At 64.8% G+C, this 17,208-nt stretch overlaps 1 protein-coding gene across 3 annotated transcripts; it reads right to left on the bottom strand.

The window, feature by feature from the left end:
- Positions 1 to 164: 164 nt before the first annotated feature.
- Positions 165 to 16,230, bottom strand: PLXNB3 (plexin B3). 3 transcript variants are annotated; one of them, XM_045538184.1, is made up of 36 exons: positions 16,210 to 16,230; positions 13,559 to 13,668; positions 13,088 to 13,196; positions 11,256 to 12,267; positions 10,698 to 10,877; positions 10,089 to 10,217; positions 9,906 to 10,006; positions 9,310 to 9,439; positions 8,973 to 9,129; positions 8,774 to 8,882; positions 8,575 to 8,689; positions 8,292 to 8,417; positions 8,099 to 8,215; positions 7,849 to 7,942; positions 7,605 to 7,774; positions 7,289 to 7,440; positions 6,982 to 7,087; positions 6,111 to 6,241; positions 5,696 to 5,872; positions 5,385 to 5,580; positions 5,026 to 5,265; positions 4,628 to 4,938; positions 4,442 to 4,542; positions 4,141 to 4,364; positions 3,817 to 3,995; positions 3,600 to 3,666; positions 3,040 to 3,367; positions 2,807 to 2,910; positions 2,618 to 2,711; positions 2,140 to 2,312; positions 1,826 to 1,986; positions 1,355 to 1,502; positions 1,161 to 1,225; positions 1,016 to 1,091; positions 818 to 892; positions 165 to 518 (listed from the first exon to the last, which is right to left on the bottom strand). In XM_045538184.1, exons 2-36 carry the CDS (start codon positions 13,662 to 13,664, stop codon positions 414 to 416), a joined length of 5,868 nt encoding a protein of 1,955 aa, XP_045394140.1. In that variant the 5' UTR covers positions 13,665 to 13,668; positions 16,210 to 16,230; the 3' UTR covers positions 165 to 413. The 3 variants fall into 3 exon arrangements, with proteins under 3 accessions (XP_045394140.1, XP_045394139.1, XP_045394141.1); XM_045538183.1 differs by lacking the exon at positions 16,210 to 16,230 and adding an exon at positions 14,996 to 15,106; XM_045538185.1 differs by lacking the exons at positions 13,088 to 13,196; positions 16,210 to 16,230 and having other exon boundaries at positions 11,256 to 12,299; positions 13,559 to 13,595.
- Positions 16,231 to 17,208: the final 978 nt, after the last annotated feature.

The following is a 17,208-nucleotide window of genomic DNA, read 5'->3' as shown; positions in this document are numbered from 1 at the left end:
CATAGACAGAGGGGGACAGCTTTCCTGTGGGGCCAGGGGAGATGCGGGTGGGGAGGAGAGCAGGCTGTCTGGTGGCCTCTTTTTTCTTGTGCAGCAGGTCACAGTCACGGGGCAGCAAGTTGAGTCTTGCAGGGGAAGGCAGGGGCTGGGGATTGGGCTTTCTCTAGAGAGATGTATGTCGGTTTTATTTCCAGATGTGATTCTCCAGCAAGCAAATAAATACAGTGGGGGGAGGAGGAGAGGGAGGGGCCATTATAAATTAGACACGAGCCCGGGTGGGGAGGCAGGCGGGCTGGTGGGGCAGGCGGTGGGCAGGAGCCTGCTGCTGGGCATAGCACCCCAGGCTCTGCCGGCCCCTCCTTGGTCACTTGCTCAGTCCTATGGCAGCAGGTCGTGTTGGCTGCTCTCTAAGCTCACAGGTCAGTCACTTTGTTCTCTACCAGGGCAGCAATGTGCTGCAGGCGGCATGCCAGCTGCACCTTCTGGCCCAGCGGCTCATCCTCCAGGGCGCTGATGATCTGCCAGGGTCGAGGAGCGTGCCTGTCTGAGGCCTACCCCCTGCTCACTGGCCCAGGACCACCCAGCCCTGCGGCCACCTCAGCAGGAGCCTGGAGATCCAGTGAGGGCTGCCTCGGGCCTCCCAGGGGAATTCGGATGGAAGCCCAGCTCCCTCCCCAGCCTGGGCCCTTCTGACACAGGGTGGCACTCTCCCTCTGCTCGCCTGGATTGGCCACCGCTAGGGAGCTTCCATGGGCCTTCCTCTTCATTGTGCCTCACTCCCAGCACCTGCCCCTCCCTGGGGTGCCCCGGGCCTCACCTGGTCGTAGTACCTGTGGATGTGGTTGTACAGGCCTTGCAGAGCCTCCAGACAGTGGGGAGCAGAGGTGTAACTCTGGGGACAGTACATAGGGGGCGGTGAGGCCCCTGTCTGGGCCTCAAGCCCCAAAGTCCCTCCCGGCTATGACAGTCTTTCCCCCCTGAATGTGGAGGGCTGTGCCTCTGGGCTGTGCCTCACCCCAGAGAGCTCGGCCAGGGCCGAGTTCATCTCCTGGTAGCTGGCCGGGGAGCTCTGGCGAATGTCCGCGTAGTACCTGGAAGAGTGGACAGAGTTAGGGGCGAGGCAGCGCCAGCCCCCCCGCCCTGAGGGCTCTGACACCTACTTTTCCACCATCTGCTTGTAGCGAGGGATCTCCCGGGCGTAGAGCAGCTTATTCACTGGGGAATCCTGCTCCGGGTGGGGGAGGGGCTGGGTGTGAGCTGGGAGGTGTAGGAGCCACCAGCCCTCTCCTGGCCCCCATTATGCCGCCACCCCCCCAGCCAGGGCTGCCCCCTGCCGCGGCAGCTCTGCTCTCACCCGGCCCACTTTATGCTCGGAGACGGTGCAGGAGTCGATGAATGTCTGGGCGATGACTGCGAGGATGGCATCCACGTTGTCAGACACCCGCACGTCAAAGATGAGCTGTGGGTTCTTCAAGGCGTTCACCCAGAACCGCAGCAGCAGACTGGGGACATGGGCCGGGGTGGGTGAGAGGCCCTGGCCTGCCACTGTAACCTCGTCCCGTTACGCTCCAGCCCACCCCTCCCGTGGGCACGGCTGGCCTTCCGGAGCTGGGGACCATAGGCAACACATTCCATCGGCCAAGGGCCTTGGCCCTGATTTCCAGCTGGGCCCCGATCTTCCCGTGAGTTCTCGCTGAGGGGCCAGAAACCCAGGGTGGATGCCACAAAGCCTGAGTTTCTGTCTTGGACCTGCTACCCCTGTCCTGTGACTGTCCTTGTGCCTCTGGGACTCACCTGCAGAGTGGGGGGTCAGCAGGAAAGTCACCTGTTAGTCTTCCAGATGTGCAGGGTCTCAGGGTCCTCGATGCCATGCTTCTCTGCTAGCTCATCCAGGAAGTCAAACAGGTACTTGACGGCAATGGGCACGGGGCGGTTCACACTGAGGATGGCCTGGAAGGTGTCGTCTACAAACTTCTGCAGTGTACCCTGCCAGGCAGGGGGTGAGAGCCATGTGGAGGGCAGGGTGTGGGGAACATCAGTGGCCAGGGATGCCCCTCTAGGACCCCACCCACTCCCCAGCTTAGTCGGACATCCCCTCGGTGACTTCCCCTGGGGCCTGGCTCCCCTGGCCACACTGACCTTCATGGAGAGCAGGCGGGTGAGGTAGATTTCTGGAATGGCCTTGGCCCGTGCCCGCTCCCGTTCCCGCAGGCTGCTGCACCGCACCTTGGCCCCTTCTGGCTCCTCGGTGGCCTTCACCAGGTGCCAGAGGCGTACCCCGCCCTCCTCACCATCTTCCAGCATGGGGATGTCTGAGGGCAGGGAAGGCCAGCCTCAGTGCGGCACCCCCGCCCCCACCCCACAGGCCTGGGATGCCACACCCACTCCCCACAGGGTAGGGCAGGGTGCTGAGCGGAAGGAGAGGTGGGAAGAAAAGATGGGGGAGATGAGGAGGGGAGGGTGGCGGCCCAGGGCCTTGTTCAGCCCGATGCCCCATGGCTCCGGAGCCCGGCCTCTGGCTCTGCTGGTGCTCTGGTTTGCCTGCGGCAAGGTGGGCTCCTGCCTGCCCTGTTAGTGCTCCTGGGTGCAGACGGCGCATCTGGGCCAAGAGACTCACTCTCTCCCGAGGGGCGGCTGTGGGCCTGGCTCTGGGAGATGGTGCTGCCGTCGTGCGGCTGAGGGATGAGCCCCACTGTTGCTCCATCTGGGACCTGGATGGGGGAGCAGAGTCTGGGCCCCTTCCCTGGCTGTCCCCAGGCAGGGCCTGCCCTGCTCCCACCCCCCCTGCCTTGCCCCCACCCAGCACCTTGTAGTGCTGCAGGGTGTTGAGTCTCTTCCAGTGGTTCTGGGTCACCGAGGTCAAGTCCTCATCCGATAGGGTTAGGTGGCCAGCCAGACCTGAGCGCCACTCTGGAGGGACCCAGGGAAGCCACTCAGCCACAGCTCCAAGTCCCCCATTTGCAGCAAGGCAGAGCCGAGCAGCTACAGGTGGGGGGGGGCTGGCTAGGGGTCCCTAAGGTGGGCGGGGCTGGCTCTCACCAAGGTCTAGAGCATGCACTGAGGGCCTCTGGGAGAAGGGGGTGCCCTTGTAGACTTGGTCCAACACCTTCTCCTTGACCTGGGTGATGGTGTCCGTGTCGAGCACCCGGGCCGGCACACGCTGCGCCTCACTTCCCCCTGCGGCCCCACCAGCCCCGGGGCCCACCAGCACCATCAGCGTCAGGGGCCGGAATTCCACATCCTCCCGCAGCAGGCGGCTGTCATTCAGGGTCCGTTTCGCCTTGCCTGTCACGGCATCCACAGGGCCCTTGTCCACCTGGTACTGGATGGCCCGGAAGAGCATGTACAGCGGCTCACCAGCCACCTCCTGCAACCACCGAGAGGGGCCAGCATCAGCCAGGGGGCCGGCAGGCCAGGCAGAGGGCGTGGGGAGTGGCCAGGGCAGCTGGACTTTCTGATAGCAGCGTTGCGGGACCTTTCCTTTGATGGCTGCCCTGAGGCCTGGCAAAGGCCCCTGGGGGATTTGGGCACAGGTCAGATAGGCCACAGGTCACCCCAAATGTTGGGACAGGGGAACGGTGTCACCCAGGGCCCCTCACCCTCAGGAAGGCGTAGAGACAGATGGACAGCCAGTTGGAGAGCAGCTTCTCCACCATGGTCTCCGTCCTGTAGAGAGCAGGCCCCGGGGCCCTGGTGAGGACGTTCCTGTACTTCCCTTCTAAGCCACCTCCTGGGGGTGCCAGGCCTTGCCCACCCCAGGGGCAGAGCCTGCCCAGGGTGGGGTGGGGATAAGTCAGTGCCCAGGTCAAGGCCAACCTGCGCAGCATGAGTTTGGGGTTCTTGTGTACATAATGGGCCGCCAGGTCACCAAGCAGGGTCTTCATGATGTCGGTCAGGTACTCAAGCTTGCCATGCAGCGCCAGGGACAGCAGTGAAGCCACATGGCAGCGGTCCCTCTGGGAAAAGCTGGGCTGCTCCTCCAGGGTGTGGATGAGCTAGGCAAGGGGCTGGCACTCATTTTGGGAAACCCCATATGTCCCCCCCACTCCCGTGTGCCCACACCTCATGCCCAGCCCCACTGCCTTGCCTGCTGGGGAGCCTGCCCCACCCGCCTGCCCACCAAACGAGCGAGGCCCTCACTGTGAGGAGGAAGAGCTTGCTGTTGAGCAGGTTGGAGAGCTGCGTGAGGCCCTGGCGCACGGTGGCGCGGCGGCCCTCTTCCCCAGGCCCCTCCTGCCCGGGCTGCAGCGGGCAGCCACCATGGCCCGGGAAAAAGGCACGCTCGGCGTACGTGCGGTAGTCCAGGAAGGGGATCCCACTGGCCTCTAAGTCGCTGCTGAGGTCGGTCATCTCGGTCATCAGGTCTGCAGGCCAGGAGGCAGGTCGGCGTGGGTCCAGGCACAGGTGGATGCCCCAGCTCCCGGGTCCCACCCCACCCCACCTGTGAACTCCTTGCGGCACTGGTCGCCCACGCCGGTCTCCAGGCTCTCTAACTGCACCAGCACCTTCTGGTAGTCCCGCAGGGCCTGCTCGCTCTTCTGCCTGCGGGGGCTGGCGTCAGCTCTGAAGGGCCTGGGGTGAGGTCCCCGACCTGGTGGGGGGTCGCGTGCGGGCGGGCGGCCCTCACCTGTACACCAGGGTGAGCAGGAGCACGGCGGCGACCAGCACGGCGGCGCCCCCGGCCAGGCCCGCCTGGGCCTCCACGGGGAAGGCGGGGGCCGTGGGCTCGGCCTCGTATTGCACAGGGCCCAGGGCCAGCCGCACGTGGCCCATCTGCACCACGAACTGCGGCAAGGCGTCGGGGCCCGCAGGCGGCGGCGCGCGCGGGGGCGGCTGGCAGTACAGGTGCGTGAGCGTGAGCGTCTTCACCAGGCACTCGCCCGTGCCGATGTGCGCGCGCACCTCCTCCTTGCTGCTGCCCAGCGTGAGGCCCTCGCCCTGCGACACACGACACAGGAGCCTGAGCTCCAGCTTCGGGCGCGGACAGGGGCGGGGCGGGGCAGGGCGGGGCGGGGGCGGCCTCACCTCCACGTCCAGGACGTGGCCGGGCTTGAGGCGGTAGGGGTGGCCGGGGCCCTCGCGGCTGAGGGGCGCCAGGCGGGGGTTGGGCTGGTACAGGAAGCGCTGGCCCCCGCTGGCGCTGGCGAAGTCCACGTGCATGTTGTCTAGGGCGAAGAAGACCCGCTGCGGGCGGGCACCGTCCGGCACGGCGGGGCTCCGGCACAGGAGGAGGCTGGACGAGTTGACTGAGCACACGGTAGAGCACTGGGGGCATTCGGGGCGGGGCGCCGGGAAGTGAGCTGGGGCTTCCCTGCTTGCCCCACCACACCCCCTCACTGGGCACAGCCTGGGGCAGCCCTATCGCCTGCTGGTGGGGGGCTCACCTGCAGCAAGCCACCCCCAAGCTGGATACAAGCCTGGGTGTCCACAGCAGGGGCCCCGCAGCTCCTCCTGGGGTTTGGGCCCTGTTGCTGGGTCCCTGAAGCCTGCACCTCCTCCACAGCCTCCAGCCACACGGACAGCAGGGGCCGCTGCACCACATCTAGGCCTGTGCCCCTGACATGGATCAGCCGCCCTCCCCTGTGCCAGGGTGGCAGTCAGGGGGTGGACGGGCAGTGCGCAGCCCAGCCCCAACCGCCTCCCGTCTCTCCGGCATGGTGTGCAGGCTGGCCCACGGGCCAACGAGGCTCCTCACCCCCGGAAGCTGGTGCTGGGCTCCGCTGCCACAAGCTGGGGGTTGGCAGTATAGCGGAAAGGGCTGGCGAGCAGTGTACGCTGGGCATGGCCAAAGACCACGAGGACCGCTGCTTCTCCTGGGGCAGCCTGTGGCATCGTGTGGCACACGATGGCTTCAGGACACACTGGCTCCTGGCTGCAGAATGTGGAGGAGGGGGTCTCTCATCTTGGGCTCTGACTGCTTTCAGCCCCGGCCGTCCCTTGCCCAGACCCCCAGGAGAAGCCCACTTTGATTCCTTCAACAAGGCAGAGACAACTGGGGCGGGCACAGCCATCTCCCTTGGAATTTAATGGTCCCCACTCAACTGTAGCCAGGCTGGGAGCAGGAGGGAGCAGTCCCTGTACCTCATGGGCAGGCAGGGCCAGATACTCACATGGGACAGGGTTGGCCACCCACAAAGGCGCGGACGTTGCCTCCTGTCTGGAGGTGCTGCCCGTGGATGGTGAGCTGGGTGCCCCCTGCCTGGGGGCCCCACTGAGGATTCAGGCTCAGGAGGACGGGGTCCTGGGGAACAAGGCAGGCCGAGAGGCAGGGCAGCCTGGTGGTGCTTCCTTACCTGGGGCTCATCCCCAAAGCCCTTGGACTTGGAAGTACAGGCTCACTTCTTTATCTCCTGGGACCACGGCTGACTGTGCCCTCCTTCTGGCAGTGCTGTCCCCAGGTTTTTGCAGCTCCACACTGGCCAGCTGTCCTGTCTGTCCCTGCCCCATGAGGGGGGCTCTCTTATCCTCACTGCCAGGCTCTCCCCTTGGGACAGCATCCTCCCCAGCATAGCTTGCATCCCCCAGGCACCCTGAACGCCACACCCCGAGATCCAGTTGCCTCCTTGAAGTGCCACTTGTGTCAAGCAGAACTCCTGATGCTAACCCACCCCTGACCCTCCTGCTCTCCCACTGCCCTGGGCTTCCTGCACCGGAAGCGGCCCCACCAGGCGTCCAGGGCTCAGGCTAGCGCCTGGAGGAGTCCCCATTCTCCCCCTGCCGCTGTGCCTGCCAGCACACTGCTGCTCACCACACTTGCTGCTTTGCTGCCCACCTCCCTCCTGGACAGCCACCAGCGGCAGTGTCCCTGCTGTCCAGCCACTGTCCCCAGCCTACCCTCCACTCAGATCACGTGGCTTCCCTCCTGGACCTGCTTCCTGCTACTTGCAGATCCAGTCTAGTGTCCTCACTTAGGCATCTGCCCCTCCTGGCACGCCCTCCCACCATCCTCCGCATGGGGACCACCCCAGGGCGGGCACTGACCTGGTAGGTGAAGTGCTGGCTTGAGATGCCTGGTGGCCGACTCTTAATGGCCACCTGGACTGGCCCAGTGGTGCCGCTGGGTGCAGGAGACGTCAAACACACTATCCTGAGGAGCCAAGGCCGGGGTTTGCTCAGGGCCTGTGGGAGCCGTGGCCAGCTTGCTCTCTCCACCCTTCCCCTGCTTGTGTTCCTTTGTGCTGTGACCCAGGGCCACACATTTCTTGGCTACAGCCTCCCTTCTCCTCTGGGTGGCCAGTTTCTGGGGCCTCCCCAGGAAGGCATCCCCCCAACCCAGCGGGGACCTCACCGGGCAGAAGTGCGGTAGAGATCGGGGTCAGGGCTGCAGGGCTGGCCGGCCACGCTCACGGCGTCCCGCACATCGGCAAAGGCCCGGCCCAGGTTGGAGCCCAGGATGGTGACAGCCAAGCCACCCTCAGGGGGGCCGGTCAGGGGCTCAATCTGTAGCAGGAAAGGGCAGCAGATGGCATCCCTAAAGCCACACCCCACTCTGCAGAGGCCAGGCCGAGCCGGTAGGTGGCCTGTGGGACGACAGGCAGTGGAGGGACGCTGGCCGTGCGGGCCTGGCAGTGGGGAGCAGTGGGACCCTTGAGGTGGGGGCTCACCACGTCAATGCTGGGGATGGGACACAGCAGCTGCACAGCCCCCGGTGCACACAGCGGCCCGTAGCGACAGGCAGGCTGGCTGTCACTGCACCACAGGCAGCCCAGGCTCCCATTGGCTGCCTGGCAGTGGCTGCAGTCAGGGTGGCCCACAGCACAGTCGTACAGGGTCACTAGGGAAAGTGAGGCAGGATGCTGAGGTGCCTCCCTCCGCCGTGCCCTGCCCACCTCGCCGCCCCCAGCTCACCATGAAGGGCATGGGCGTCATCCAGCCGCTGGGCCTCGCCCCGGGTGACGTAGATGGGCACCCGGAGCTCCCGCTGGGACACAGAGGGCTGGAACTGTGGGCAGAGGGCAGGATCAGGCTCGGCCACCATCTCTGCCTCCCGCCTCCTCCAGGACAGTCCCCACCAGAGTGGGAGCCCGGGACCAGAGGTGAAGAGGGCCTTGAGGAAGCTGAGGGCCCAGGGGTGTCCGAGGCTGCAGAAGTCGCCCACCTGCTGGGCCTGGCAGTGGATGAGGCCTGTGTCCCCAGCGGTCTCCTCCAGGGTGGCTGGCAGCCTCCACCGTTCTCCAGGCAGCTCCAGCCAGCAGAGGTAGGAGGCAGGCCGGCCCTGGGGGAGGATGTGTCAGGACCCCGGACGCTCTCAGCACTTGCCCACCCCGGCCCCAGCCCACCTGGCTGCTCACTCGGAAATGTTGAAGGTTCCGCACGTGCAGGGCCAAACGGCTCTCCCAGCCCACAGGCACCAGGTGGGGACCTGCCAGGCCCTCCACCTGGGGGCAAGCCCCTGGGCCACGCACCTGGATGTCCACCTGGGGAAACGAGACCCCTCAGCCTTTCAGAACTCCAGGGGCCTGCTACCCGGGCAGGGCTAGGAGGTGTAGGGGGCAGGCCTGCCTCTGCCCTGCTTTGCCCTTGGCTGTGGGGGGCCGAGCGGCGAAGGGAGCCCCGCAGGTCGGGCCCACCCACCTCCTGGGCACTGTACACGGTCCTCTCGTCCTCTGGGCAGCGCTCCCCGTACACACAGCGGTTGCTCTGGGGGCACCAGTGGCATCGCCAGAGGCTGCCCACGCAAGCACGGCACCTAGAGGGGCAGGGGGACTGCTCAGGCTGGGTGCCATCTGGGGTTGTCACCCCTACCTAGTAGGAGACAGGACCAGGAACTCACGGGGCAGCCACCTCCAAGGCCTGGATGGCACTGCAGTCGTAGAAGGAGAAGTTGGCAGCAGCCACAGCCACGTCCTCGAACATTAGGGCCAGAGGCATAGTGACGTGGTCTGGGAGGGGACAGTAGTGGCAGTGTAGGTCATGTGGCTTCTGCCTCCTCCACCTCCTGCCCCAGCCCCCTACCCCAGGGGCCCCCTTACCTGTGCCTGGAGGGTTAAGCGGCACTTGGTCTTGGGGAGGCGTGACACAGGATACATGGGGCCCTTCCACGTAAGCCAAGCTCTCATAGTCCCCGAAGGCACAATGGAAGTATTCATCCACAGCCAGGGTGGGCAGCTGTGGGACAGACAAGGTGACCTAGGACACAGGGGAGGGAAACAGATCAGAGCAGAGTGGGGTGGTGGGCAGGCCAGGGCCCCTGCTGGGGGCGGGAACAGAGGCAATGGGAGAGGAAGAGGACAGGAGGCGGCCGGGGGTCATGTCCCAACAGGCAGTGGCTGTGCTGCCTGGAGCACCCGGGAGCAGTGGGGGCCTTACCTGGCCCTGCTCCTGGCGGGGACGATGGGCCGGCAGCAGGTTCTGGATGGACAGGCAGTGACTGTCCTCATAGCTCCACAGCCACTGGTTTGGCTGTCCCGCCCGCCCACACTGGCCCTTCCGGGTACACCTGCCAGGTAGGGGCCCCCAGGTCACTGTGTGGATCTCAGGCGCCCTCGATGAGCAGCAGCAGGGGGCTTGAGTAGATAGCCCAGCTGGAGCACAGTGAGCAGGGGCCCAAGAACGTGGAGCTGCACGACCAAGGTGTGGGCTCTGGCCTTGACTGTGAGTGAGAGGGAGCCGTTGCAGGCATGGGGGGAGCACACAATCTGACGTAGGGGTGCCTTGAAGGATTCCCGGGGCTGCTGTGTGGGGTGCAGGCAGTGAGGAGTGAAGAGGCCGGGCCATGCTGGAGGGGCGCTAACCAGATTCATGTCTTGGTGGGATGGGGCAGGATATGGGACCTCAGCAATGGCTCTGAGCCTCTACTTCAATGGGCAGGGCTGGCCTCCTGGCACACCTAGAGCTGCTTCCAGGTGCATCTCCTGGTGGGCAGCACCTAGTGGCCCCAGCCTGGGTGTAGGCCCCATGCTCACCTGCCCTGGAGGACACACCAGCCACACAGTGGGTCCTGGGCCTGGAGGCAGCTGGTGCAGTCGGGAAACTGGGGGCAGGCTGCCACAGTGACCCGGTCCACCTGGATGGCAGTGGGGGAGAGTGGCAGTGGGTACAGAGACTCAGGCTGCATGTGCCCGGCCCCCTCCCAAGATAGCCCTCACCTGTTGGGCAGTCAGGACATAGAGGTGGCTGCCACTGCTGTCCAGCAGCAGGTCTGGGCTGATGGCTGAGCCCGGAGGCCCCACTTGCTGGGAGTGGTATACCTGGCCTTGGGAGCCATTGAGAAATACCTGGGTGGGGGTACAAGGGCAGATGGCCACAGGCTGACCGCTCAGGGCGCATGCTCTCCTCCCTGTGGGGGCTCTTTTTCAGGCTCCCCTTCCTGCCAGGCCATTGAGGGGTGGATATATCACTTCCCCATTCAGCCCCTTAGGGCTAGGACACTCTCCAGGGGGCCCTTGATGCCAGGGGCTGTTCTGCCAGCTGGGAGAGGCAAGAGTTTGCCTCTGAGCTACTTCTGGGGCCAGGCTGGCTCTGAGCACCAGGCCCTGCCCACCCCCCCATGCCACCCCACCCGCCCTGACCATGGGCTCCCCTCAGGTGGAGAAGGCAGGGCTGCAGGAGGTGGCATCCAGCCAGCTGTCAACATGTGGCGAGACATAGGCTGAGAGGTGGAGGGTGCCAGGGCTTCCCTGAGCTGCTGCGGGCAGGGGCACACCCAGCCTGGCAGTGTGGGGTTGCACCAGGACACCCCGCTGTCAGGCACCCACCTTGTGTAGCTGGCCCTGGGCGTCCCCCAAGAAGGCTATGGTGTGCCCGTCCGCCTGCAGGGCTGCCACGGCGCTGACGGGCTGCTCGAGCTGCAGCAGGGGCCGAGCCTCCAGCGGCTGGCGGCCTGCGATGGGGCTGGGGGTGTGTTCATCGCCACAAGGGTACGCCCCCGGGGAGTCCTAAACAGATGGCGGGGATCAGACCCTGGAAGAGACAGGAGGGACCTCCTCCCAGCCCAGAGAGACAGTCGTGGGGTGTGCCCAGGCGGCCAGTGGTAAGAGAGCCTGTGAGCTGGCGGGCAGGTCCGGGGACCCTGGGGCAGAGCAGTCAGGGCTGGGGATGGGTAGGAGACTTAGAGACCAAGCTGGTCCCTCTGTGACATTCCGTAGCCAAGAGATGAGTGAGTAGCTGTCACAGAAGAGCACCTCATCCCATGCCGTGAGGCCCAGAGGTGCCACCCATCCACGCCAAGCAGTGTGAGGGGCACCAGGCAGATGTGTGGAGAGAGGAGGCAGGAGCGGCCACCAGAATTCAGGAGCTCAGCCCTGACCACTCACAAGGGGCAGGGTGACGCAGCGTGACGTGACGCCATACTCCACAGTGGCTTCCTCTGCGCCGCTGGGACCCCGGCCTCCTGCCGTGTAGCACAGTCGCCGGGCCCGCTCCATGCTCCTGTCCAGTTCAGCCAGAGGAAAGGCACACAGGGCTGCCTGCGCCCTGCTCGGGCCGGCAGCAAACGCCCCTAGCAGGGTGCCCGGGGCAAGAAAAGCGGCCTGGATGAGGCCGTAGCCCCGGCAGGCAACGGGCACTTCCACGTAGGAGTAAAGGTTGGCATCCCCCAGGCAGACGCGGGCCACGTAGGAGTGGTACTCAGCCTGGGCCCGGGCCCCGCGGCGGCGGAAGACGAAGTAGGCAGAGCGGGCATCGGCAAATGCCCCCACGTAGCTGTTGTTGTAGTCAGAGAAGTCGGCCACCACGAGGCGGCCCAGGCCCTCACTGGAGAAGGGCTGAGGCCCGGTCAGCTGGCGCACGGTCAGGGGGGGCACCCCTGCCGACAGCTTGCCTGCCAGGCCTCTGGCCACGAGTAGGAGGTCCCGGCTTGGCAAGGGCACCACCAGGCCCACCGTGGCCACTCCTGGGGCATTGGCAGCCACAAACTGCCCATCACCGGGGTCCTCAGCCTGGTACAACACCTCAGCCACGTTCCCGAGGCGCCGCTTCTCACACACGCCCTGCCGCACCTGCCCGCAGGCCACCAGCTCCTGGGCCCGGCCACTCACCAGCAGCAGCTGGTTGGCATTGTCAGTGAGCCGAGCCTGCGGGCACTCGGCCGGGTCACGGGAAGGCACACAGTCGGGACTGTCGATGACAGGGCCGGTGACAGCCACAGCCTGGAGCTGCAACTCGGTGCTGAGCTGGAAGAGGCGGTTCACGGCGCCGACATAGAGCGTGCCCTGGCTGGGTGCCAGCGCCAAGTGGTTGAGGGTGGTGTTGGGTGCCGAGAAGCGATGAGTGCCAGTCAAGGGCAGTGGTGGTGGGGACAGCAGCAGCAGCAGCAGGAGCTGGAGGCTGGAAGGAGGCCCGGGAGCCATGGCAGGGGCCTGTGGGAGGGCACGCGCAGGGCAGAGGGGCTAAGGCAGAGGCCGGGCCAGACAAAGGTGGGTGGAGAGAGACCAGAAGACTTGGGCCGGGGAGGGAGGGAGACAGAATGACAGGGACAAAGAGAAGCAAAGAGAGGGGTGGAGAGAGACAGAGAGGCACAGACAGGAAGACAGAAAGAGGGACAAAGAGAGTGTCCAAGAGCTAGGAAAGGCGGGGCAGTGCGGAGGCGTGCGCACGCATGCACACAAGGGACAATTCTTTCATCCTCTGCTTCATGTGCATCTAGATGGCTGCAAGCGGCAGATCCTGGAAAGCCACAAGAGCACGAACAGAGGGACTCTGAGTGACAGAGCGGCAGGGCAGAGAGGAGGGACACAAGGGAGGGAGCCAAGGCTGAGCCCAGAGACATGGTGGAGGACAGGGGAGAAGGAAACCAGGTCCTGCAGCCACCACCCAGAGGAGAGAGATGGCTTGGGGCACAGGGACGGATGACCACAGGCCCCAACACTGCCCACACCGCCACAGCCTGCCCCAAAGATGACAAGGAGCAGGAGGCCGGGGCAGAGGCCGGGGTGGGGGAGAGCTGAGAGCTGAGAGCCGGCCAGTGGGTGCTGGGAGAGGCCCGGGGCCAAGAGGCAGCGCAGGGTGCAGTGGTGGAGGGAGCCCTGCCCCTGCCCCCCGAGCCCCAGCGGTCATGGTCAGGGCCTGGCTCCAGGAGGGCCCTTGGGGTAGGGTTGTTGACTGAGAAGACAGGGGAGAAGAGCGGGCCAGAAAGACAGATCTTTACCAGGGGTGCGGGGAGCCAGAGGGGTAGCTCCACGGTGTGTGTGGCAGGGCCCTGGGCGGAGCCCCTGCAGACGAGGGCGGGCTGCAGGGCTCTGAGCACTTAGCAGTGGCTGCGGGCAGAGGAGCACCAACTGGTTGCCTAGGTGACACACAGAGCCCCTGGGAAGGGGGCAGAAGCTGGCAGCAGGGCCCAAGGTCCAGGTCCCAAGTTGAGCTGGGGTCCAACGGCTGGGCGTGCGGGCGTGTGCCAGTTAGGAGCGGGCCCGCTGCCACTCAGGCCTGGAGCAGAGCTCTTATCTCAGGAACACAGACGGGAAGGGCACAGGCGCTTCCTCCCGGCCCCGCGTATCCGTGGCAGTGTCTGCCGGGGAGCCCCACGCCAAGGCTTCCCTGTGCATCCTGAGCCCTGGCCTGTGCTATCTCACCCCATCCTGCCCCTCCCGGGGACATGTTTGGGGGCCCAGGCACTTACCACCCCTAGGGGTGCAGCAGAGGGGTGTCGGGCAGCGTGGCACCTCTCTCCTCAGTTCGGCTGCCCAGTGGCAGTGGTGATGGGCACGAGATGGCTGTGGGGGCATTGTCCTGAGTGGGAGGAACACATTCGAGGCTCAGCCCCATTCAAGCCAGCCCCGGGGGGGTGTGGGGCAAGGGCCTGGTGACCGGGCTCCATCACAGCTGGCAGCTTTGTCAATAGTGGCCAGGCCGAGGCAGCCCTGCCTCCACCCCAACAATGTCCCCTCTGTCCAGAGGCCCAGGCCAGGGACCCACTGTCTGGTGCTCTTACCCCCACCCGGGCTGTTCTGGCACTTCCCGCCCCCAGGGAGACACCCCCCGGAATCTGTGGACAAAGGGACAGGGTTTCCTCTGGCCAGTCCTCCCCATCTGGCCCTGCAACCCCTGTGTCAGTAAGTGTGCCCTTCCCTGCATCCCTCTGGGTCCCTGTGAAGGGCATGAGGTAGGCCTAAGAGCTCCCGAGACAGGGCCAGAGGTGCTGAGCCCCTACAATGCCAGCCTCAGCCTCGGTAGCTGGTGCTCAGCTCAAGTGCCAGCCCTGGCCTTCAATGCCTGCCTTTGTCCAGGCCAGGGCAGGGGCGGTGCTGCCAAAGATGGCCCATCCAGAAGACCTCCCCATCCTCGCCCACAATAAGTCTGACCAGAGAGTAAGCAGGCAGGCTGTCCCCACACAGCCTTTCCCTGGGGACCAGGAAAGTCGTGCCAGGTACAGCATGGTGGTGGTGGGCAGTACCACTGGAGGATGCTGCTTGAGAGGGGCCCCGCCACCAGGAACCCAACCTTCAGCATCAGGCATGGCACTGGGCACTGCCCACTCCCTCCCACATTAGGGAACACCATCCTGTGATGGGCCTAGACCCCCAGATTGGGCTGGGGAAGGGAGTGGAACCAGCAGCTGGCTTCCCGTGTCACCCTCACAGGCCACTCGGGGCCAGCCACTAGCCTCAGGGCCCATGGCACAGGAGTGGGTCCTCTCGGGTTGGGGTCTCTGCCTCCCCCGCAGCACAGCAGCAGCAGACTCCAGGGCAAGATGGTAGCAGTGGCAAGGTGGCAGCAGCTGCTGCCACCTGGCTGGGCCGGTTGGGTGGCTGCGGGGGAGGGGAGCCAGGCAGGCAGCCTCCCTACCCTGTCCCTAGCCAGGGCTGGCGCTGGCTTTCCTATTCTGCTTCCCACCTGCTAACTCCAGGTCTCTGCTATCAGGGAGCACCATGCCACCGGACATCAGGAGGTGTCCTTTTAGGTAGGGCTGGGCTGGCTCCTGAGGGCCTTTCCATGACCCTGGGCAGTCTGCCCTGCAGACCCTGGCTTCTCCCGGGCCCAAGCACAACCCAGGCAGCACTCCTCAGCCCCGTGGCCCCTGCACCCAGTGCTGGTACCAGCCCCAGTTCCTACCTACCTGGTGGGCCACCATCAGGGGCCAGAGAGCAGCTGGCGGTGCCAGGAGTGTGTCCTGACGGAACCCCAGCCTCCCTGCCCACAATGCGCGATCGTGCCCCGCCCGACTCATCCCTGCCACCCTGCCGGGCAGCCCAGCCCCTTCCCGCCCGCCCCTTTGCCCGATGGCGCAGGGCAGGGCGCTGCTGCCCTCTGCTGGCCCCGGCAGGTACGGTGCACGCTGGCCGCCGGCACCTGACTGGAACAGGTGAGAGTGGCCACTGCCCTCCTGTCGGTTGGGCATGTGGGCATTCCATAACCTTCCACGAAGTGCCTCCTCGGTGCCAGGCTTGGTATTGGCACTGGCACCTTTCAGAAACAGAGCATTCTGTGAATGCTAACACATTTAGTCCTTCCAACCACCCCAGGAGGGGGTACAATTATCTCCTCCCTTCACAGGTAGGGAAACTGAGTCATGGGAGATTAGGAAAGTTGCACAAAGTTGCACAGCTAGAAGTGACAAGGCTAAGAGTCAATCACAGGGCTCCTGCTCTTGACCATCAGGCTATGTGTCCTTGAACTATGAACCTTGGCAAGCATCGGGGCAGGACGGGAGATGGGGGCTACCCCAGGCCAGGCCTGAAGGTGACATGGCCCACGTGGTTTGAGGAAACCACCAGTGTCTCCCGCTGCCTGGAGCATAAGGCTGGTCCAAGGTGGGCTTTGAGGTCAGCAAATCCGGGAGGGTCTCGGCAGCCAAGCCTGAGAACTTGGGCTTGTCTCACCATGTCCTTGTAAACAGCTGTGCATTTGGGCAAATGCAAACTGGTGGCCTTGGGGCGGAGAACTGGGGAGGCCTGGACCAGGGCCAGCCGTGGGCGTGGAGATCCAGGGAGACAGGTGCTGAAGACTTGGTGTCAGATGGGGGTAGATAGAGGCAAAGGCAGGAGAGTCCAGGGGACCCTGAGTCCTTTCTGCTGGAGTGCTATTCTCTTCGGGGCAGGGTCACCAGTGGAAGGGCAGGCAGAGGGGAGGATGGCAAGACCAAGAGGCCCACGAGGCAGGGGGAAATGGCCAGTGAACTGGCCGTTGGGGTTTTGGGGTGAGAAGCTCAGCTCAGGGTGACTGGGATGCTGGGGCTGGGTCTCTGAAGGGGGACCAGGGGCATGGGGGAGAGTGTTCGACCCAGGGCCAGAAGGCCCAGCAGATGCGGAGGGTGGGTGCTGAGTGCATTACCACTTCCATCTGGGCACCTGCTCCACAGATGTTTCGTTCTGTTGAATGTGCTGGCGAAGAAACGGGGCGCAGGGGTAGGTGACTTGCCTAGGGCCGTTGCTCGAGTCCGTTTGCCTACAAAGAGCGGAGATAGGATTTGAACCAAGGAGTTCCAGTGCCGGGCCGTGCTTCCGACCACCGGCTCCAGAGCCTCTCACGTGCGGCCATGGAGGACACAGAGATAAACCAGTCAGGTCCATGAGCTCTCCCGAGGCACGCCTTTCACTGGGAAGGGACGGCCAGACACGCGTGAGCCAGCTGGCGAGCCATCTCTCCCAAACCGGGGAGGCACCTTCCACCCGACATTGGGAACGTTTTTCCTACCTGTCCACGGAGAGATCCATGCACAGGTGACACCATTTCCGTAAATAAGTGTGTACGTGGCCTGCTGGTGGTAGCCACAATGTACCTATGCTGGTCTGCTGGGCTTGAGCTTCCTATGCTGGGGGCTCATGCTGGATGTGTCCTGCAAACAGCTTGGTCCCCTCGCCTCCACACTCCGGAGATGTGTCCGCGCCGCCCCACACAGACCCGCCTGGCCAGCTGTACGGGACCCGGTTTGCCGGCAGTCCTACTGGTCTCACGCTGTCTCCATGCTGGGTGCCAGGCTCTCCAGAGGCTGGCAGGGGACTCGCTGGGCCAGAGGGGACTTGTGGGCCTGGAGAAAGGGCTTTCCATGCTGGCGTCCCCGCCAGCCCTCCCGCCGCCACCGTATAGCTGTTATTTCTGCTTCTCCACGTCTTCACCAATGCCTCTGCCAGTACAGCGGGTGTGAAATGAATGGTCTCTTGCCGGGCTTTGAATCGGCGTTCCCAGATTGCCGGGGTAAACATTGAAGCTCTTTTTGTTTCTGCTTGTTCTGTGAAATGCCCGAGCATGTCTTTCACCAATGTTTCTATGAAAGCTGTGTTTTCCTTATTATTTTGTAGGCATTCTTTAAATATTCTAGATACCAGTCAC

This window comes from Lemur catta, chromosome X (genome assembly GCF_020740605.2).
Source record: "Lemur catta isolate mLemCat1 chromosome X, mLemCat1.pri, whole genome shotgun sequence".
Classification (NCBI taxonomy): domain Eukaryota; kingdom Metazoa; phylum Chordata; class Mammalia; order Primates; family Lemuridae; genus Lemur; species Lemur catta.
The sequence above is the reverse complement of the archived record's forward strand: the minus strand, read 5'-3'. Positions and strand labels throughout refer to the sequence as shown.